General features: G+C 34.7%; 1 protein-coding gene and 2 non-coding genes across 4 annotated transcripts; all 3 read left to right on the top strand.

Annotated features, from left to right (window-relative positions):
• Window positions 1-125: 125 nt before the first annotated feature.
• On the top strand, window positions 126-4,381 carry LOC110629053 (protein CURVATURE THYLAKOID 1D, chloroplastic). Of its 2 annotated transcripts, none has more exons than XM_021775901.2 (5): window positions 126-435; window positions 698-897; window positions 2,386-2,490; window positions 2,585-2,656; window positions 2,742-4,381. In XM_021775901.2, the coding sequence occupies exons 1-5, from the start codon at window positions 294-296 to the stop codon at window positions 2,811-2,813; spliced, it is 591 nt and encodes a 196-aa protein (XP_021631593.1). In that variant the 5' UTR covers window positions 126-293; the 3' UTR covers window positions 2,814-4,381. The 2 variants fall into 2 exon arrangements, with proteins under 2 accessions (XP_021631593.1, XP_021631592.1); XM_021775900.2 differs by having other exon boundaries at window positions 686-897.
• On the top strand, window positions 1,475-1,558 carry LOC122721658. The gene has a single exon (XR_006348362.1). It is a non-coding gene; the product is annotated as a small nucleolar RNA snoR128 (small nucleolar RNA).
• Window positions 1,782-1,866, top strand: LOC122721657. The gene has a single exon (XR_006348361.1). It is a non-coding gene; the product is annotated as a small nucleolar RNA snoR128 (small nucleolar RNA).
• Window positions 4,382-22,431: the final 18,050 nt, after the last annotated feature.

Here is a 22,431-nt window from a genome sequence, read left to right as displayed (position 1 = left end):
ATAAAATTTATAATTTTAAATAATTGTATTAATTTTTAAAGGGTTAAGTTAAATTATAAAATAGTTAAAAATTTTTTATTTTTGAAGCTATAAAAGGCCTGTAAAAAAGGGAAAAAGGCAATTTGGGTTGGAAATGTACACAGAAGGTTGTTCCTAGGTGCGGGATAGATGGGAAAACCCTAGCAACGCAATCCATTTCGTGTCGTCCTTGCATTAAAGCTCCACAACACTCTCCAGCGACAAGGACAACTGCCGCAAACGAGCAACTAGCTCCATCACTCAGCCTCCTCAAAATGGAGCTGTATACTGCTCAATCCCTCTCTAATCTTCCCAAAATTTTCACCTCAAATCCCACCATCCTCCGCCTCAAAACGCCCTTTACTCTCCAGCAACCCCAAATTCCTAGCCCAAGCCGCCGCGGCAGCAGCCATTCCCGTACGAATCCCAACCCTAATTTTCCTTTATCATTTCTTCACTTCCGCCTTGAAACTTTCTGTATTTATATTTCTTTTTTAAAAGTTTCTTCGCAATAGCAGACCTTCATTTAGATTTTTTTAGCTCCGTTTGGTTTCTAAGTGAATGTTTGGATGCATTTTCTCCTCCCCCCCTTCTTGTTGGAGGCAATTTGCTAGGTAGAGAAATTTGAATTTTTCTGTGCCTAACGCTATGGCTTTTACTTTCTCAGTATTTCTTTCAGTGCCAAGAGCAACGATTCCTGAGGAATCTTGGAGCGGAGCAAGTCTTTATGCCTCTGAAGAACGGAACAATGCAGTGGTAATAGAATTTGATCCTCCAAGCGAAAAGGAAGTGTACAATGAGAACAGGGCAACTGAAGGGCCTCTTGAGGAATCTCCTGTAGATGAACAAAATGACTTTTTGGCAAACCTGAATACTAAGGTTTGTTTGGAAACTTAGTTTTTTCATTTTATGGTACTTAGAGATGTCATTTCTTTTAACAATTTTTGCTGTTTTGCTTGGCGTATTACTCTGATTTAATTAACTGCACTTTAGTGTCAAAGTACTGAATTCCTCAACCATGACAATTTTTTACACTGTAATTTTTATGTTTGTGTATTGGGAGATCAACAAATTGGTATCTATGTCCTTTATGGAATATGAATTAATTTAACATAAATTTTGACCTCCCATAATCTCTAACTTGGTATTCTATGTTCATGTTGTTTGGCTTGCTTATTTCAGATGATTGCAGCATACACGCACATTCGTAGCTTCTAAAAAAGGACGGTGAAGATGACTGATACAAGGTTCGCTCGTGAGAGTGGCTGATTGGCCTTGTTGATGCATCAATAATCTGAGTCCTTTTTAACATTTTCCCTTATTGTCTTTTACCGGAGTAATTTTTTTCCCTTCTTTTCCATCTTTTTTCTTTTTGGCTTTTTAACTTTTAAAAATAAGCTATTAACTTCTTAATTTTTTTTTTCAAAAAATACGCATGACTGTTTTATGGAATTGGTTGCTGTGATGAGTATGCAGAACTCATGAAAGTTTATGCAGTAATTGCTTGGTGAAATTCAATCCTGAGCGGTTAACTGAACACCACTTGGTTAGATAATCTTATGCAGTTGGTCTAAGTCCAATTTCATGTTGTCCTTTTTTTTATTATTTATATATTTATTTAATTTTTCTGTTCTTTTTGCTCTATTACTTTTGCTTCCCTTTGTTTTCCTTTTCTTGTTTCCCACCCAACCGACAAAAAATTATTTATTGCAATTTTGAATAATCAATCTTTGCTGATACAAGGCTACGGGATGCAAAAGCAGTTGCTATGATGAGTATACCTGAATTTTGTGAAAGTTAATGTTTAATTGCTTGATGAAATTTCATCCTGAGCGGTTACCTGAGCAACTCATAGTCTTTTCTTTTTAACTTCTGAAGAAATTTTCATCTTCAATTCCGTCATTTATTTATTTTTGCCTCATCTGTTTTGTTTCTGAGGAAGTTAAGAATGTCTTTTTCATATTTCTAATGTTGTCTTAGTGCTTTTCTGAGATACAATACACAGTTACACGCTCCCACTCAAAGCCTATAAGGTCTTTAAGGGTATTGGTTAACAAGTCAAATAAACATGTATTATTGTAAGATAGTGTAAGACAATAATTATCTGAGTGGCTCTTTCATTACTTGCACTAACTTCGTTCCTAATAAATTAATAATATTAAAGGGTATTTGTCTGCATGCAGAAGGCTTTCAACTGCATACACAATTAGAAGTCATGAGATATTGAGTTTGAATGATTCGAATTCCTTTTCATTGGACTATTAACTTTAGTTATTTCACATTGAAAACTATGTCTTCTCCACGCATCAAAAATCTGATATTGTCACTTTTTATGGAATTGATGATGTCCTTGTTTAAAATTCGCAGCTAGACTCTGAAGATACCTATTCTATTCTGTTGTATGGTAGTGGTGCGCTTGTTGCTGTGTGGTTAGCATCAGCTGTTGTCAGTGCTATCAATTCGATTCCATTGGTATGTATTTGTGTGATTAAGAATTTGATTAGAACTGTAAATGATACCGAATGATCATTTTGCTGAAAAGTGAACTCTGCCTCCATGAATTCAGTTTCCTAAGTTGATGGAAGTTGTGGGTCTTGGTTACACCATCTGGTTCACTACCCGCTATTTGCTATTTAAGGTGAGTTATTTGGGAGCAAATTGGATTTGACAAAAATGTAATTGTAGAGGCAAATACTGATTGGTTATTATAACATGTTCTGCAGAAAAGTAGGGATGAGTTGGCTGCTAAAGTTGAAGAGCTTAAGCAACACGTCCTTGGATTTAGCGACAATTGAAGTGCAGGATATACATATTTTTTGGCATGACTTTGTTCTAATAGCTGAATGAGAGTTGGACCAACTGCAATTTGATGCTTTTTTTAGAGAAATTTTGAGGTTTCCACCTTTCTAGTTTATGATTGGCAGGTTCAAGAAAAGAATATGGTAAGTATTATTAATATGATAAGGGTAAAGAAATTTTGGACTACATACAAGCATATGCTTTTTATTCATAAAGTTACTAGACTCACTTTGTGAGATCATGCACAGTTTGAGTCAAACGAGGAAAGTTAGAAATTATGGGATGGCAATAAAGTCGGATATTAGCAAGCCTATAATTGTAAAGTGGTCTTGTCTGGCTTATCAATTGAGTAATGGGATATTAGTGCAATGGTGGCAGCTGTCTTTGCTGTAGATTCCCGATTACAATATATATCTTTCCAATGTGTTCTTTAAATGATTAACTTCTTCATAGAAATGGTAGCAAAACTCTAGTAGATTCAGTGGGAAAACTCTACTTGAAGGGATTTTACTTTCAGACTGGTTGCTATCTTTAGTTTCTGTTGTAATGAATTGTTGTTGCTGCAGATAGAAGACTAAAGTGGACTGTCAGGTCAGGTCAGGTCAGTATCGTACTCATTTCAAATAAGTAGGCACAAAATCGGATTTCTTAAGCTAATAGTGGGGTATCGATTAATTGTATGCATCGGATTTGCGCGAGATTTTTTCATTATTAGTCAATATTCAGAAATTGGAGGGCTAGCGCATTATCAAAAGAGGCTCATTTTGATGAGTTTTACTTTTTGCTAACAATTCCATTGTTTTTACTAGAGCCTCTACTCGTGGCACAAAGAGAATTAAGAAAAATTTTCATCATTACTCTAATCTCAGTGGGCAATCCATTAATTTGGATCAAGTATGCTATCGGTTTTCGCAGAAGTACACAAAAGATTATTTGCTCAAGTATCTCTTTAATTCTGAGTGTATCTAATATTGGTGGGCTGGATAAGTTTCAAGGTCTTCCTTCCTCTATTCCAATATCTAAATCACAAGCTATCAGATAGAGATAATGTGCATCATAAAATGCATGTTTGGAAGGAAAGAAGAAAAATGATTCTCCTTAAGGCAGTGACAACGATGATTTTTGTTTTTTTTTTTTGATATAAAGGTTAAGATATCCATTAATAAAGATGGCCTGAGGCCCAATGCAAGCATACAAGGCCTCAACCACCAAAGAAAAATCACATCCAAGTCCAAAGAAAGCTAAACAGGCTTGAGGCTTAGAACCATAACAGCCCAAGATCCAACTCATCCTAAACCTAGCAACAACTGCAGAAACGAAGGAAATTGCTGCTGCCTAGAAGCATGTAGCCGAGCCATCGGACGTGCAGGAAAGTCAATGTAATCTCTAGCAACGATGGCTCGGCAGGAAAGCCAATGTAATCTCTAGCAGTCGAGGCAAGATTGGAAAATCCAGAAGCAAGACTCAGACAAGAAAATAAAACTTCTAAAGAACAACCTTACATCACCGAATCCAGAAAGAAAAGGAAACAAATCAAGTAGATCAACTAAGGAGCCCCATTCGACAGAGCCAAGTTTGGCTAGATAATATACTGAAGGGATCTCCATTTGAAAGTTTCCTTACCAGATTTGAAAAGAGCCAAACAACAGAAAATCTGGTCAAGCCAAAGCGTCATCTTTGCTTTGGAAAAGTGTCCTAAGCACAGCCTTGGCTTCTGTTCAAGAGCACTAGCAGTCAGCAGTCAAAAGCGAGTAGCGGCTTAAAGACCCTAGTGTGACTTAGGACAACCTAAAACTGAGAAACCCTTCTTTAGTCATCTTTAGATATGAAAAACGTGATAAAGCGTGTGAAGACGATCAAGAAGCTAACACTCAAATCTTTCAACGAAGAAGAGAAAACTCCTATATTTTCTTGCAACCCCTTTCTATCAAGCCCAGATCTGCAATAAAACAAAAGAAACAAAACACAATATTTACACCCAGCTTGAACAGGGAAAAGGGAACCCACGATCCGAGCATAGAAAGCAATGCTCTCTTTGCCCGGTGGGGCAGGGGAAGCTACACCACAAATAGCAGAGACGAAGACTTTACTTAAAGATGAAGAAAACAAAACGAGAGAGAATTCTCTCTTTAAACTGGTTAGAACGAGAGAGAATTCTCTCTAAACTTGTTAGAAAGGGAGGAGTCGTACCCCTCCCTCAAACTTCTAACTGGACAAGGATAATTTTGTTATATGTTATGTCATGCTTTAAATTCCTTGGTGGTTTATACAGTGATATTAACATTATGGATTCTAATGCTAGTGAGGGCAGTGAAACAAATGGAAGAAAAAATATATATATATATTGGAGTAAACTTTTTACATCGAGTATGTGCATTCAGCTAATATGTGATTAATTGCAGGATTTACCATGCTTTTAGTTTTTTGGATAAACTATAATTTAATCCCTCTAATTTAATGAAATATAACTTTTCGTCCATCTGTTGTAAAAAATCATTAATTTAGTCACTGTAATTTTTAAAAATTATGTCATTGGTCCCTCCCATTAGATTTTCAGTTAACTCACCGTTAATTTTAGTTAAAAGACTAAAATAACCATCATTAATATTATTCTCTAACTAGCTCTAACCTGCTCTCCATTTGATTTCTCAAAGCCATTTCGCCCACTTGACCACCTCCACGTCTCTATTGAAAACTGCAAGACCATGCAAAAATTAACCAGCAACAGAGTAAAAAAAACAGAGCAAAACCCACCTCATCAGTCAATCACCGGGTTGTGTTTCTTCAAAACTCTTTAGAAAACATCTCCAGCAAGACATCATCGTCAACAATGGCGGCTGAGAGTATTTTAACCATGTTGTTTCTCTCACTTCCTCAACCTACGGTGCGCTCAAACTCGACATCAATGAAAAACTGCAACAACAACAAGATGCCGCAGCAACAGAAGAAGAACCCATCAAAGAAATAATTTCAGAGAGTAAGAAAATGCAGCAGAGTTCGCTTCCTCGAAAAGATCCAGAGGTTATTAATGATTGGGAGCTCATGAAGGATCTTGAAGATGGAGGAGTACCCATTTCGAATCATCCTAAAAAAGGCCCGAAATCGAGAGTTTTGCTTTGTGGGTTTGCAAATATGGATGCTAGAACTCCATTGAAGTTCTTAAGCGCCATAATTTTGCCAAACAGAGATGAGGTTGGACAGATCCAGATGGGTGAGAGAATGAGTATTTTAGTATTTTAACTAAAACTAATGGTGATTTAACTGAAAATCTAACGGGAAAAACCAATGATATAATTTTTAAAAATCACAGTGACTAAATTAATGATTTTTTAAAACAGAGGGATGAAAGGTTATATTTCACTAAACTAGAGGGACTAAATTGTAGTTTACTCTAGTTATTTTGACATTTATTTATTTGTTGGGTGCACGTATCTGAGTGTATATAAGAATTTTCCTATATTTGTAACTTGAAATACAATGTATGCACCTAAGAGGGGGATTGGGATTCAAAGATTTTAAACCTTTAATATGGCTCCTCTTGCTAAACAGGACTGAATTCTCTTCTAGTGTTCTTACTCGTGTACTTAAATGGCAAATATTTGCCAATTGCTCTTTAAGCAAGCTGAATTAAGAAGCAACCTCTCCTAGAGATGGTAGTCTATTAATGGGACCTTTAATGCTAAACAAAAGGCTTTATTGGCAGGTACATATGGTTATTCTATTTTTTATGAGGAGCATTTGGACTCTTACCTATTTTCTTTTGGAAAAATTATTATTTAGCCTGTGTTATATAAAAATTTGCTAATTAGTCCATCAGTTTTATAAAATATATTAAAATATTTCTAAGATTTTAAAAAGCATATTAATTAGTTTCTCTGTTATTTTTAGTCATTTAAGTGTTGAAAAAAGTCTAAAATACACTTAATATAAAGAGACTAATTAGTTGACATTTTTATAAAACTGTGGGGAGCAATTAATAGGTTTTCTTATACCATATGGACTAAATAGTAAAATATTTGATGGATAAAATTAACGAAAAAATTAATTAATAAATTTTTAATACCAGAGATGTTTTCATATATTTTTCAAAATCGAAAAATCAAATAGTGAGTTTTTTCTATAATATATGGATTAAATAATAAAATTTCCTCCTCTAATTGAAAATGGGCATGATGGGTCAAGCAGCTTCTAGATGAACAAAGTATAATAGTGATAATTTTCATAGCGAGGATAATTTCATTTAACTTACATTTGAGATCCATTATATTATTGTGTTGTATAAACTGGATCAAAAGTTTCATTTCTCAGTGGAGTTAATGAGAATACTTCGGCTGGCCTTGGTCCAAAATCTAGCAACCATCTTGAGCTTTTTTGAAAATCAAAATGGAACCTGCAATTTCTCCTAATTAGCTATTGTTTTCTGAAGTTTGTTAAAAGAAAATGTTACGAAACTGAAAGAATTGACAAAAGAACTCATGCATTCATGTCTTTGATTTGCTTTTATACAGAGTCCATAAGAAAAAAGTCAACAACTAATTAAAACAGAAAGTTAATAGAAATAGTTCTAACTTTTGGAAGAATCCAGAAAAATAAATAATTCCAGCTCAACTTGCTTTGATCCTTGCTTTAGCAGCTCCATCAGCTTCTTCTACATCTTCTTTTCTATTAGTTAAGACCCTCTGCAAGCCGGAGAATGTATATTAATGAGGAATTGGGAATGAGAAACAGGAAGAACTTTGGTGTAAATATCAGTCAATTGAGCTTTGGTGGAGACTGGTAACAAGTGTACCAAACCATTTTGAACTTTTTCTCTAATCAGGTGACAATCAAGCTCAATATGCTTGGTTTTCTCGTGGAATGTTGGATTGGTTGCAATGTGTAATGCTGATTAGTTATCATAGTAAACTGTAGCAGGTAACTGATGAGTGACATGAAGATTTGTAATAAATAAACTAGCTATTGAATTTCACATATAACTGCAGCTAAGGCTCTATATTCTGCCTCGGAAGAGGACATGAAAATAGTGTTTTGTTTCTTTGATTTCTAACAAATGAGAGATTCTCCAAGATACACTCCAAAACTAGTGACAAACCTTCGAGTATCTAAGCAACCTTACCAGGAGCACTCTTAATGTATCTGAGTATTCTATGCATGGCCTAAAGATGAACAGTAGTTGGCTTTGAGAGAAACTGGCTCAATTGTTGAATAGCAAAAGTAATGTCAAATCTTATGGTGGTGAGATAAAGCAACCTTTCCACCATCTCTGTAAACAGTATGGTCTTTTAATGGATTACCACTAACAAGGCTTAATTTTAGGTGTGAATCCATTGGAGTGCTAGCAGGTTTGCCTGCTAAATAACCAGTGTCCTTTAATATCTCAAGGGCATATTTTCTTTGACAAATAGAAATCCCTTTCTTGCTTCTAGCAACCTCTAAGCCTAAAAAGTACTTTAGAATTCCTAAATATCTGATTTTAAAGGAATTATCAAGGAACTGCTTGATCCTTGCTATTTCATGAATGTCATTACCAACCAATATGACATATTCTACATATACAAGTACTGCAGTAAAGGATTCATTGTGCTTGTGAACAAACAATGAGTAATTTGACTTTGATAGGATGTAACCCCAACCAATAAGAGCCTTGGAGAGCTTTGAGTACCATTGCCTGCTAGCTTCCTTGAGTCCATATAAGGACTCCTTGCTATTTCATGAATGTCATTACCAACCAATATGACATCATCTACATATACAAGTATTGCAGTAAAGGATTCATTGTGCTCGTGAACAAACAATGAGTAATCTGACTTTGGTAGGATGTAACCCCAACCAATAAGAGCCTTGGAGAGCTTTGAGTACCACTGCCTGCTAGCTTCCTTGAGTCCATATAAGGACTTTTGCAACTTGCAGACTTGGCTAGGAAAAGTAGCAGAAACACCAGGTGAAAGAGCTAGTCATGTAATTGGTGAAGGTGCCACCCTTGGATTGCTAATAATCTTATTGTTGTTAGTTTTGCCATGGAGAAAAAAAGTATTAAAGTAATCTATACCCTCTGTCTGTGTATATCCTTTGGCCACAAGTTTGGCTTTATACCTTTCAATACTGCCATGAGACTTATATTTGACTTTGAATACCTATTTGCATCCAATTGGAATTTTCTCAGCTGGTAGAGGTACTGTGGACCAGGTGTGATTTTGTTCAAGAGCAGTTAACTCAGTTTTTATTGTTCGTCTCCAAGTCTCATCTTTAACAGCCTGGCATAGGTCTTTGGATCAGAAATGGCAGTAAGTGATATTACAAAATGATCTTGAAAAGATGACAGGCTATGATTAGAAAGGGAAGAGGAGATAGGATATTTGACATTTGTCTGTGTGAAATTACAAATGTAATCCTAAAGATAGGCAAGAGGATGCCTTGATCGGAAGGATTATCTAGAGGTATTAGTAGGTGGACCAATGGGTGATAAAGGCTCATAGAAATTAGGGAGAGAATGATCTATTCAGGAATTTTCATTTAATTGACAAATGGGATCAAGATGTGACTGTTTTGCAAAAGGGAACACAGGTTCATGAAAGTGTACATCTCTTGATACAAAAACTTCTTTGGTTTTTAAATCCATAAGAAGATAACCTTTTAATGCTTGGTTTGTATCCCAAAAACACACATTTTCTGGCTCTTGGATCCAGCTTAGTTCTACATACTGTCAAGGTGGAAGCAAATGCAAGGTTGCCAAACACTTTAAGATATAATCTGGGATGGCATTATGGAGAACTTGGTAAGGAGACTTTTCTTTTAGTAATAGTATAGGAAGCTTGTTGATGATAAAAACTAAGTGAATGACTACATAAGACCAAAAAATCTTAGGTAAGACAGACTGAAAAATCAAGGATCTTGCAACATTTATTATGTGTTGATGTTTTATCTCTACAAGTCCATTTTGCTGAGGTGTCTTTTTACAGCTTCTTTGGTGTAAAATCCCTTTCGATGAATAAAATGCTTCTATGGAAAACTCAGGATAATTATCTGTCCTTATGATGCAAACCTTTGAGTGCAAATGAGCCTCAACTAAAGCAAAGAAAGATTGTAAAGTAGGCTTGGTTTCAGATTTAGTCTTCATTAGGAATAACCAAGTGAGTCTAGAAAAGTCATCCACAATGGTGAGAAAGCATCTATGGCCATTGATAGAAGATATACATGAATCCCAAATATCAGCATGAATAAGCAGAAATACAACAATACTGCATGAATTACTATTTGGAAATGTCAATTTTTTTCTGTTTGGAGAAATGGCATATATCACATATATGACTTATTGGTATACAAGGAACAGAAGAATTGATTTTATTAATGGCTACCAGCAGACTGAGAAGGATGCCTTAGTCTTAGATGCCATAGAGTAGAATTAGATGCAATAGCACATGCAGAAGCAGTGGATGAAGAAGTATGTAAAGATGGAGTGGTGAGGAAATATAATCCTTCCTTCATCTCAGCTGAACCAATCATCTTGCAAGAGTTCTGTTCCTGAATGTAACAGAAGGTGGACTTGAACAGTAAGGTGCAATTCATAGAGGAAATGAGTTTGGTGACAGATCAAATTGAAGGTGAATGTTGGAATATAAAGAACGTTTATCAGTGCCAAAAATATGAGATAAAACCTTGTCACCATTAGGTAATCTTACTGAAACAGGCTGAATATAATTGTAGCTTGTAAATAAGGACAAAGAGAAGGAAATGTGGTCTGTGGTTCCAGTAGCTAAGATCCTTAGGCTATGATTTGCATGATTGATTAAAGCAAGGTGATTACATGTACTTGCACAGTTAGTAAAAGATTAAGCAAGAGGATCTGTTGTAGAGACCTGATTGGCTTGACTTGATGAGGTCCCAAGAGTTTGATCTTGAATTAAACTCAGCAACTTTTGATACTGATCTACTGTGAAATTCATCATATGACTTCCATTCAGATTTGCATTTAACATCTCAGGTTGTGAAACTGAATCAACTTGACTAGCTGTTGCCAAATTCACAGTGCCTAATGGAGTGGAATTCTTGAATTTAAATCGTGGTGGAAATCCATGCTTTCTGTAACAAGTCTCAATGGTGTGTCTTTGTCTACCACAATTAGTGCAGATTTTCACAAGTCCAGTAAATTGATTTCTTCCTTTATATGAATTAAGCATAAAGTGACCTCTGCTATATGTATTGCCTTCATTTGTGATAATTTTGTTTAAGAAAACTTTTGAATCAACATTATTTCCAGAAATCTGTTTTTCTTATTGAACAACTAGAGAAAAGGCTTTATTTATGGAAGGCAATGGTTCCATTAACATGATTTGTGATTTCATAGTTGCAAATTGATCATTAAGACCTTTTAGAAATCTAATCACATAATCATCTTTCATATAGATTTTGACAGTATCTAAAGCCCTACAAGCACAAGGATTATCACAAGAACATGAAGGAATTGGCCTGAAATTATTTAGTTTATCTCAAAAAAATTTAAGTTGAGTGAAATAGTTTATCAACGAAACCTCACCTTGCTTGAAGGCAAAAATCTCTTCCTACAAATCAGAGATACAAATGATATTACCTTGTGAGAATTGATCTTTGAGATCATTCCATACATTTACCGCGCGTGAACATCACATGTCAATTGTAAGGATGAATTCATCATTTGAAAATTGAAAGAGTAAATAGGACAAAGTTAAAATTAAAGGGGTAAAATGACTTTTCATGAAAAAGTGAGGATAAATTATGTATTTTGCCAAAAAAAAAAATAAAAGAAAGGAAATAACTATCTTTAGATTGCTTTGATACTATGTGACAAAACTAAAAGAACTGGCAAATGAACTCATGTATTATTTATGCTTTTGGTTTGCTTTTATACAGAGTCCATAAAAAAAAGTTAACAACTGATCAAAATGGAAAGCTAACAGAAACAATTCCAACCAACTTCTGGAATAATCCAGAATAATAAATAATTTCAACTCAACTTGCTTTGATCTTTGCTTTAGCAGCTCTATTAGCTTCTTCTTTATCTTCTTTCTTTTGGTTGAGAGAAAAAGTTATCAACCAAACATTCCCTTAATCATTGTTTTCGTCACGTTAAATTTGAACCATACCAAACTCATCTCAAAAGCTAATTTAAGGGTAGGATTGTCTGTAATCCAAACTTAACATGGCATTAGAGTTTCCCCATCTGATGTTGGGTCTCTTATAAATATGTCTCACACCAATAAAATTTTGGGTATGAGGAGTATGTTGAATCTTGTATCGGTGGTGGAAAGAGGAAAGAGGTAATGAGCCCCTTATATGGGTCATAGGCATTCCTCTCTCGAGCTAGTTTTTGGAGTGAGTTAGATCTGACTCAAATTTATCACGTCACTTACCTTACCTTTTAAAGTGAATTTTTTAATAAAATTGATAATTTAGTATGACATTGGAATAATATAAAAATATATATAAATGAAAAGACATTAAAATTTAATAGTTGAAATGCATCCAATAATTTTGCATGAAGGTATGGGCAGAGTAGGTTGGAAATTAAGGATGGACAAGCAATGTACCTAGAAAAATAAAACCATGCATATCTAGTGAACACTCCAGACTTTTTGGTAGTGCTTTTTCCACCAAGGTTTCCAAATTCAATCATACACATCAGAGATAAAAATTGCTGATGGATCATTTCAATCTTTCGGTTTAAATTTATTCTTGAATTACTATGAACAAGCTAAATAAGTTCATCATTTATTAGAATTTAAGAGAACTTTCTACGTTTTTTTAATCTATTTAAAACTTATTTAATTTATTTGGCGTATTAATAATATTTAAAGAATAAGTTTAGACCGAAAAATAAAATTTAATATTTTTAGATTGCTCTGATACTATGTTATAAAACTAAAAGAACTGGCAAATGAACTCATGTATTATTTATGCTTTTGGTTTGCTTTTATACAGAGTCCATAAAAAAAAGTTAACAACTAATCAAAATGGAAAGCTAACAGAAACAATTCCAACCAACTTCTGGAATAATCCAGAATAATAAATAATTTCAACTCAACTTGCTTTGATCTTTGCTTTAGCAGCTCTATTAGCTTCTTCTTTATCTTCTTTCTTTTGGTTGAGAGAAAAAGTTACCAACCAAACATTCCCTTAATCATTGTCTTCGTCACCTTAAATTTAGAACAGACTTAACTCACCTCAAAATCTAACTCAAGAGAAGGATTGCATATGATCCAAACTTAATATGGTATCAGACCTTCTCCATCCGATGTTGGACCTCTCATAAATATGTCACGCACCAATAAAATTATGGGGCGTGAGGGGTGTGTTGAATCTCACATCGATTGTGGAAAGAGAAAAGAGGTAATAAACCCCTTATATGGGTCATAGGCACTCCTCTCTCGAGCTAGTTTTTGGAGTGAGTTAGATCTGACTCAAATTTAACACGTTACTTGCCTTTTAAAGTAAATTTTTTAATAAAATGGATAATTTAGTATGACAATGGAATAATATAAAAAATATATAAATGAAAAGACATTAAAATTTAATAGTTCAAATGCATCCAATAATTTTGCATGAAGGTATGGGCAGAGTAGGTTGGAAATTAAGGATGGACGAGCAATGTACCTAGACAAATAAAACCATGCATATCTAGTGAACACTCCAGACTTTTGGCAGTGCTTTTTCCACCAAGGTTTCCAAATTCAATCATACACGTCAGAGATAAAAATTACTGATGGATCATTTCATCTTTCGGTTTAAATTTATTCGTAAATTACTATGAACAAGCTAAATAAGTTCAGGCTAAATAAATTCATCATTTATTAGAATTTAAGAGAATTTTCTATGTTTTTTTTAGTCTATTTAAGACTTATTTAATTTATTTGGCATATTAATAATATTTAAAGAATAAATTTAGATCGAAAAATAAAATTTAATATTTTTGACTCGTATAATTTATGTGTAAATTTGCTATTCCATACGTATGTATAATGAATTCACAAGTAGAACTGGAATGAGTGGATGAATCCAATCAAGATAAGAAATTTTCTTATGTACACTCAAGCTAACAAGACGTTACAAATGTAAATTTAAATGTGAAATTTAATATGATTTTCGTTAATATTCTATTTATTTAATATATCGAATACGTATAAGAATTTTACTCGAGACATAATCTTGGAGCAATGAATTTGGGTCCACAGCCCACACGTTATAAAGACATGTTCATGTGCCTAACATGTGTTGTTTGCAACATCCCAATTCCAATTTCTCGTATAGCTCATATTGTCTGATAAAATTTCATGTTACAATTGGGAAAAGAAGTATTCAACACATTATATTTTAATTATAAATAATTAGTTGCTTACATATTAAATTAACTCACTAATTTAATATTATAACTCAATCATTGGACCTTTTATTATTTATATTTTTAATATGAATTTTTTTTTTTTTAGAAATAGGGATTGGAATTGTGGTAACAGAATTTGAGACCTTTTAGATTTGCTCGAATGCACTTACCACCAGATTAAGCATGTAAGTGCAATATGAAACTTTTTAATTGTTTAATCTTTAAAAAAAAATAAAAGATAATTTATTTCAATATATAAATACTTTGTAACGATTCAATTAAAATTGATTTAAATAATTTTTAAATTTATTTTTTATTTAATTTAAATTGATTAATCCAAATAATTTAATAATTTTATATTAATTACTATAAGTTGATTATCATTTTTATTTCTCATCGATGTGGGATTGTAGATGGGTTGTTAATTTATTTGAAATAATATAAAGTAAAATATCTTTTCCGCAGTTCAATAAAAACTATTATGTCATATTAATATTTTAATTTATGTCTATGATGTGACTGAAAATAGAGTTGAATTGTAATTTATCAATATGTAAAAGAGAGAATGAAATGATTTAGAAAGTCAGATTTGATCCAAACGAATAGAAAAAATTTAATGGAATTTCGACAATAAAACAAAATGATGTGACTGAAAATAGACTGAATTGCAATTGGTCAATCCGCAAAAGAGAAGGAATAAGGTGGTTGGCGCCCATAGGCTACCACTCGAATGCTTAAGTCAGTAAATTGTTAGAATGAATAAATGTAATATATTGCTAAGTTTAAAATGAGTGTGTAAGAATGTATACCTTGGTTTTTATACATGTTTGTTTTTATACGGTAATGAGATGAAATTAGTTATAAAATCTCCTGACAATTTGATTGATATCGGTTAGTAGATAAGAGATCCAGTGATTATAGGCGTAATAAGAATTTACTAGATTATATTCTGCTAACGATAATTTTCTATAAACGCTCTACCTTCTCAAGAGAGGATGAGTCTAAATTTCTACATGTTAAATCAGTAACCTTGTTCTACGGTGACCATTCATAACTTATTTTAGGATTATTATATTATATGAGTTGGACTATTGTTTGTATATCAAATTAACTAATTAATTCAATATCACAATTTAATTATTTATATTGTGCCATTTCATTATTTATATGTATGATTTTTTTAACTCAATTTATTTTATAAATATATATTCCAAAGTTAAACTCAAATATTTCAAATTTCAATTCAAATACCATTTTATTATTATTGTGATTATTACTTTTTACTTGCTTTATTTAGGTAAATCTTAATCTTGAAGATTTTTTAAGATCTGTTTCGGTTTATATTTTCATTTAATATATATACGTTGTTCTGAATTGCCTTTAATTCTTTATTTTTGAGTTATTAGTTTATCTTCTGGTTCTGTTGTCCACGTCATGGCTACGGAATCAGTGGACGAGCCGTTTGCATCCTTGCAGTTAACAGAAGCGGAATCCAAAGTAGGCACAAGGGTTGCTTAGCCAACAGACGTTGAAGTCCATAAGCTAAAGATCTCTGTGTTTGGTTAGGAAGGAATTAACTGATAAGTTGTTTAATGTGTTAGATTTACGTGCAACTCTATTACGCAGCTGGCGATTAAAGAAAGGTTTTGGCTTTTGACAAATAGAGTATAATTTGTTTCTTTTCTAGTTCTTCCTTGCGGAGTATAGAACGCACGTCTTAGATGGCGGTCCATGGTGTTTTGATGATCAATTGGTGTTATTGCAAGCTATGCATGAGGATGATGCTTTTTCTATGATTAAATTTATTGATGTTTCCTTTTGGGAACGAGCATATGGTGTTCCGTTTACTTGTTTCTCAATGAAAACTGTTGAATTTATTGCTAATATACTAGGAAAGTTTGTTACTTTTGATGATTCGGATTACTTAGGGTGGACTTTCGCCTTATGTTTCAAAGTGACTATTCCCTTAGCCCAATTGCTTCGTCGTGGTGTCTTGTTGAAACTGGATAATGGAACTGTGAAATGGATTTCAATCAGATATGAACACCTCCCTTGTTTCTGCTATAGCTGTGGCTGCATGGGCCATATTCAGAAGGAATGTTGAGTTAGGAATGCTATCACAACACCACAATATGGGGATTGGTTGCGTGTGTCCATGGAGATAGATGTCTTTTCAGTTGAGAAACAAACTTTAAGTAATGAAGCTCAATTAGTGGCTGATCTCCTTAGTAACTCGGTTGGTCCATTAGTGGAGTGTTCTACAGCTTAACGAACGAGTTCGAAAAGTGTTGTTGATTCCCTTTTGCACACTTTGGGTACGTTGCATCAGATTGTGCATGCTCTCAATCCTAATTAACAGATGGTCAGAATGTTGGAATCTTATGAGCTTAATATCAGATTGGTGCAGCGGAAAAACAAAATAATTTTAAGCTATAAGAACAAACAAGATTCGATACATACAACAATGGTGTTAAAGGTTCAAGAGTTACCTTTACTGAATTATTTGTAAGACTAGATTAAAATAAAACGAATCAAAATCACCTTTTTGATCTCATCTCCAGCAGCAAAACATGATCAAGGGATTGCCCAATAGTGACTCTCCTCTACGATTTCACACTGAAATTCTTAGTCAAAAGAAGTGTGGTAGCACCTTGAATGTTGAATATTTGCTTTTTCCTTTCGGTTTTGTGAATTCGGCTTAGGTAGAGGATTGGAGATCTGATCTCTTTCGATTCCTGAAATGTTTAGTGACAAAAAACTTAAGAGCAAGTAAGAGAAAAATCTCTTCTTTTTCTCTAAGAGGCTCGACCAAAGAGAGGAGGTGGAAGAAGCTTGCACATCTTTCTTCTTTTTCTCACTTATATATAGCTACATCTTCAGAGTCATATTAGGGTTTTATTTCCCCCTATTTTAGGCATTCTAATTTGGCTAAGGAAATGGAAAACTTGGAGAGAAAGTTTTTATTTAATTTGAACTCAAATCCAATTTGATATTGGCATTTAATTCGAAATAAACTTTCTTAAAATAAGGCCAAATCCTATTAGGACTCTCTCTTTTTTTAACTAATTAATTAAATATTTTAATTAACTAATTATATCAGACTTTAAGCCACATTAAGTGGGCTAGAAATATGTATCGAAATTCACATGAGCCCATTGATAATATTTTAAACAAAAAACTTACTAATGGCCCGGTAAGAAAATACCAAAGTACCATTTGTCCAAATTTCATCATGTGCGATCTTCTAGGACTATTCAATATTGGCTATGGATTTTTAAGGTCCATAAATTATAATTAGTCTCTAGCAAGATATTATAATTACCCAAATTGAATCGTTATGAATTTACTCAGAAAATCACCCTATTAGTGAACTAGTACAATCTTTTGCCATAGGATATCATGATTTGCATAAGGCATGGAACAAGTCATCCTTACTCATTGCTAAATTATTTTTGTTGACCTATTAGTGATACTGAATCAATGAAATTAATAATAACTCTTATCATACAACTTGGGTGTGGCCATACTCTTCTCAATTTCACTAGTCAAGTGGCCGATGATATTTTCTCTTTCTTCGAGAGAGGAAATTCCTTCACTTCTCTCATGTTGCTTAACATGAATTGTGGCATACCCAATCATACTCGTACTTGCAAATCTATTTACAGGCACGTTAGGTGTAAGTCAAAGTATACAAGGACTCATCTAGACATCCATAGAGATTTCCAATCTAAGAACTTCTAGTACAAATATCACTGGAGAGACACTTATGACTTTCAACCATGTAGTGTTCTCGTAAGTGGATCATTTTTAAATACAACGTTTTTAACTTGTATTTATGTTTTCTAATATGATCATCTCACAGAGACCATACTAGCCTTAGTTCAATGTCACTCCCATGGTAATGATTAACTAGAGAAGTTTATAATGTTGTTCTTTAAAGTTTCAAGGTTTTACTACCAAGTGCTTCACACTTGATAACTTGAACAGACCCAACATTCAAGGATGTTTTATCAATTTAATATCCACAATAATAAACAAAGTGATAAAATAAATGCCTTATCTTTATTTATTGTAGATAAAATGTCTTTACAATGTACATAGGACTAGGGCTTACACTAATACAGAATAATGCACTAGGGGACAGTGAATGTGAGATTAACTGCCTGTGACTGACACCTATAGACAAAGGGATGCTGTGGATATTGAAGGAAGCCCTACATTAACTAAGAAGTGAGCTGGATGGCACCGTAAGCAACAAGGGACAAATTTCTGTGGAATCGTTGTTGATAGTGTCTCCCAAATGGGGTGTGGATTGGTTGATGAATTCAAAATGCCCGGTACAGTTGGAGGTTAGTAAGAAGCAATATCTATCCCATACTATAGTATTGTTGACAGAGGCAGCCACTACCCCAGAGTCACATAGAGCCATGAAAATCACAAGCTATAATTGTCAAGGGTTAGGGATTCTCTTTACAGTTGGTCGATTAAGGCGATTATGTTCGTCTTACACTCCCAACATTCTCTTCCTCATGGAGACACGTTCAAGTGATGATCGTACGACTTCTATTAAAGTTACTCTTAGTTTTAAGCTTCTTTTTGTAGTTTGGGGTATTAATGGTGATGAGGGGTTGCATATTATTGGGATGATACTATTTCTTTGCAGTTGTTATCTTTCTCGACAGATCATGTGGATTTCTTAATTACTTAAGGTGGGGTTTGGCACCATGGTGATTCTCTGGTTTTTACAGTTTTGTAGAGTGAAGGAATAAATACCGCTCTTGGCAGCTTCTTTGGTGACTTTGTTCAGCTTTCTCTCTTCCCTAGTTAGTGATGGGTGATTTTAATGAGATAATGGCTCATTCAGAGAGAGCGGGAGGTTCTAGTAGGCTTGAAAATTTTATTGATGCTTTCCCAAAGGTGTTGTTGGAGGTCGATTGCGGATCTAGATTTTTTGGGGCACCCTTACACTTGGGATAATGGCCAAAGGGGATAAGCTTTCATTGAGGAGCGTTTAGACAGGGCTTTTTTGTCTTCTATGTTGAAGGAGTTTTTTCCACAAGCGTCCCTTACTCATTTGTTGACTTCTGGATCTGATCACTTGCCCATTCTGCTGCATATGGACAACCCGTCTCAGGTTCAATGCACATATAGATGACAATTTCAGTTTGAGTCGATGTGGACTCGAGACCTTGATTGCCTGGATGTTATACATTCTAGTTGGAGGGGAGGAGATTCTTCAACAATTATCACTAAATGGAAGGAATGGGTAGCTAACTGTAGCAGAGGTCTACAGGTATGGAGCCAACATTCCTTTGGTAATTTACACTCTCAGCATTGGCTGATATTGTCTGAGTTGAATAGATTAGGAGTTTCTGTAGGTGTGCCTCAAATATGTCAACAAGTATTGAAATCTAAACTTATCGAGATTGAGTACAGAGAGGAGATGAAGTGGCGTCAACAATCTAGGAAATTGTGGCTGAAGGAAGGGGACTGTAATACTTGACATTTCCATGCTGCAACTACCTTATGCAGGAAGAATAACTAAATTCAGATGCTTAAAAATTCTTCTGGTTAGGAATTACAGGGTTGTGCTTTACATGCCCACGTTATTCAATTCTATTCACATTTGTTTTCTACAAAATCTAGTGGAGGGTTTAATGATAACTTGATTTTTGTTCCCAGTAAAGTTACTTCGGCTATGAATGATCTTCGGCTATGAATGATCAGTTATCATGTCCTTATTCCACTGATGGTATTTTCCTAGCAGTTAAACAAATACATCCTATGAAAGCCTCGAGTCCTGATGGTTTACCTCCATTATTCTTTCAAAAATATTGGGGGTTATTGGTGATGACATTGTGTCGTTGGTTCAACATGTTCTTCATAGGGTGGGATCCCAACTAGCTTAAACCATACCCATATTTGTTTGATTCTGAAAGTGAAATAGCCCATACTCATATCTAATCTTTGACTGATTAGCTTATGCAATGTAATTATGAAAATTGTTACGAAGGTTATTGCTAATTAGTTGAAGGCTATTATTAGGGATGTGGTGGATTCCTTTCAGTCAGCTTTTATACCTGGTCGTTTGATCACTGATAATGCGTTGGTGGCATTTGAATTATTTCACTATATGAGAACTAGAGGCCCATCTAGTCATCCTTTAATGTATCTAAAACTTGATATGGCAAAGGCGTATGCCCAAGTTGAATGGTTATTTTTGGAGAACATGTTATTGAAATTAGGCTTCTCATCAGCTTAGGTGTCTTTGGTTATGGCTTGTGCTCGATCAGTTACGTATTCAGTTCTTATTAATGGGACTCTAGTCATCCATATTACTTCATCACGAGGTATTCGACAAGGGGACCCTTTATCGCCTTATCTTTTCTTGTTTTGCATAGAAGGCCTTACGAGTTTGTTAAATACAGTGATCATAGAGAACCAGTTGCATGGAATTCCCATTTGTAGAGGAGCACCTTGTATTTCACATCTTTTGTTCGTAGATGATTGCATTTTATTTCTGTGGGCCACACCGGCTGAAGTTTTTGTTATCTCTGCTATTCTACAGCAGTATGAATTTCTTTCTAGACAAAAGAATAATTTTCACAAATTCAAAGTAGTGTTTAGTGCTCATGTGGATGATTCTCTAAAGTATTCCTTAGCAACTATTTTAGGGGTGTATATGGTGTATACCAAAAGTGTATCTTGGTTTGCCTATACTGATTGGATAGAATAAAAATCTGGTTTTCTCGACTCTAAAGGATAGATTATGGCAGCGGTTACAAGGTTGGAAAGAGAGGTTACTATCTAGACAGGGAAGAGAGCTCGATTAAGGTAATTGCTCAGGCTATTTCTACTTATAGTATGCAATGCTTTTTATTACCGGTTGGGTTATGTAATGAGCTACAGGCTATGATTAGTCAATTCTGGTGGGGTCAACGTTAATAATGAAAGAAGAATGTCCTATTGTTCTTGGGCTCAACTGTGTCGACCAAAGGAGGAAGGCGAGTTGGGTTTTCGCGATTTTGAGTCCTTCAATAAGGCTTTATTGGCTAAGCAAGGGTGGTGGATTTTATAGAATCCTGAATCTATGGTTGCTAGATTGTTAAAGGCTCGTTATTTCCCTTGGTCCTCTTTTCTTGATGCTGCAATAGGGTCAGTTCCCAGTATTGTGGCTGGAAGGGACATTTTAACTCAAGGTCTCCAGTGGCAAATAGGAGATGGTACTAAAGCCCGCATTTGGTTGGATCCTTGGATTTGGTTGCCTTTGACTTTTAAAGTTGTACCCCCATAATAGATTTTTCTGCTACATGCTATGGTATCAGAATTAATTAACACCAATTCTAGGTGTTGGAATATGGAGTTACTTAGAGCTGTTTTTCTTCTAGTTGACGTTGATCGCATTACTTCCATCCCTATGTTCAGGTTCTCTTGGGAGGATACTTGGGTTTGGCACTATGAAAAAAGAGAGCTCTATACAGTTAAAAGTGGGTATCATATTGCTCTTGCACTAAAATTGAATCAACAAAATATGGGTGCTTCTTCTTTCTCCCTGATGTCAACAATATATCAGCAATTGCGGAAATTATCGATTCCATCAAAGATTCAGACCTTTGCTTGGCGTGCTCTTTTGGGTATCTTACCTACTCGGGACCTTCAGGAGAGCTTTTGTTCATTTGTGCCGGGATTGCTTAATGGTTGATAGGGTCTGGTCTTCATGTAGTTTGGGTTGGGTTACAACGGTCTGTGGAGATAGTTTCTAGTGTTGGTGGATGGGTGTTCGTGACCTGGCCTCAATGAATGAGTTGTGTCTTGTAGTGCAAGTATGTTATCAGATCTGGTGCGGTCGGAATGAACTTTTCTTTGATCGGAAAGAATGGAATTAGCCTACCATAAGCTGTCGTGCTAAGTCGATGCATGTTGAGTTCTACTAGCTTCATTCAGTGGAAGCTGTTAGGTCTCCAATACTTCTAGAGTTGACAGGTGGGTCTCTCCTCCGGAAGGATTAAGAAAGATGAATATGGACACATGGATTGTGGAGAACGGTTTGGTGGGCTTTGGAGTGGTGTTTCGAGATGTCCAAGAAAAAATCCTAGCATGTGCTTCTACCTTTATTGATGGTAGGTGGGAGCTTAGTGTTTGTGAGGCTATTGCCATGGATTTCGGGCTGCAAATTACTTTGGATTATGTTGCTTTCGGATCATTGCTGAATCGGATAGCAAAAGTATTATACATTACTTGCGATTAGGCTTTTCTTTTAA

Source organism: Manihot esculenta, chromosome 13 (genome assembly GCF_001659605.2).
Source record: "Manihot esculenta cultivar AM560-2 chromosome 13, M.esculenta_v8, whole genome shotgun sequence".
Classification (NCBI taxonomy): domain Eukaryota; kingdom Viridiplantae; phylum Streptophyta; class Magnoliopsida; order Malpighiales; family Euphorbiaceae; genus Manihot; species Manihot esculenta.
Note: the sequence above shows the minus strand (reverse complement) of the source record. Positions and strands in the feature narration are given on the sequence as shown.

What these genes read in the sequence shown, in the direction of transcription:
- LOC110629053 (XM_021775900.2), top strand. Translation starts at nt 294, where the DNA reads ATGGAGCTGTATACTGCTCAATCCCTCTCTAATCTTCCCAAAATTTTC. An exon ending in CCGCGGCAGCAGCCATTCCC is followed by an intron (nt 436 to 685) that starts GTACGAATCCCA and finishes TTACTTTCTCAG; the next exon opens with TATTTCTTTCAGTGCCAAGA. An exon ending in TGGCAAACCTGAATACTAAG is followed by an intron (nt 898 to 2,385) that starts GTTTGTTTGGAA and finishes TAAAATTCGCAG; the next exon opens with CTAGACTCTGAAGATACCTA.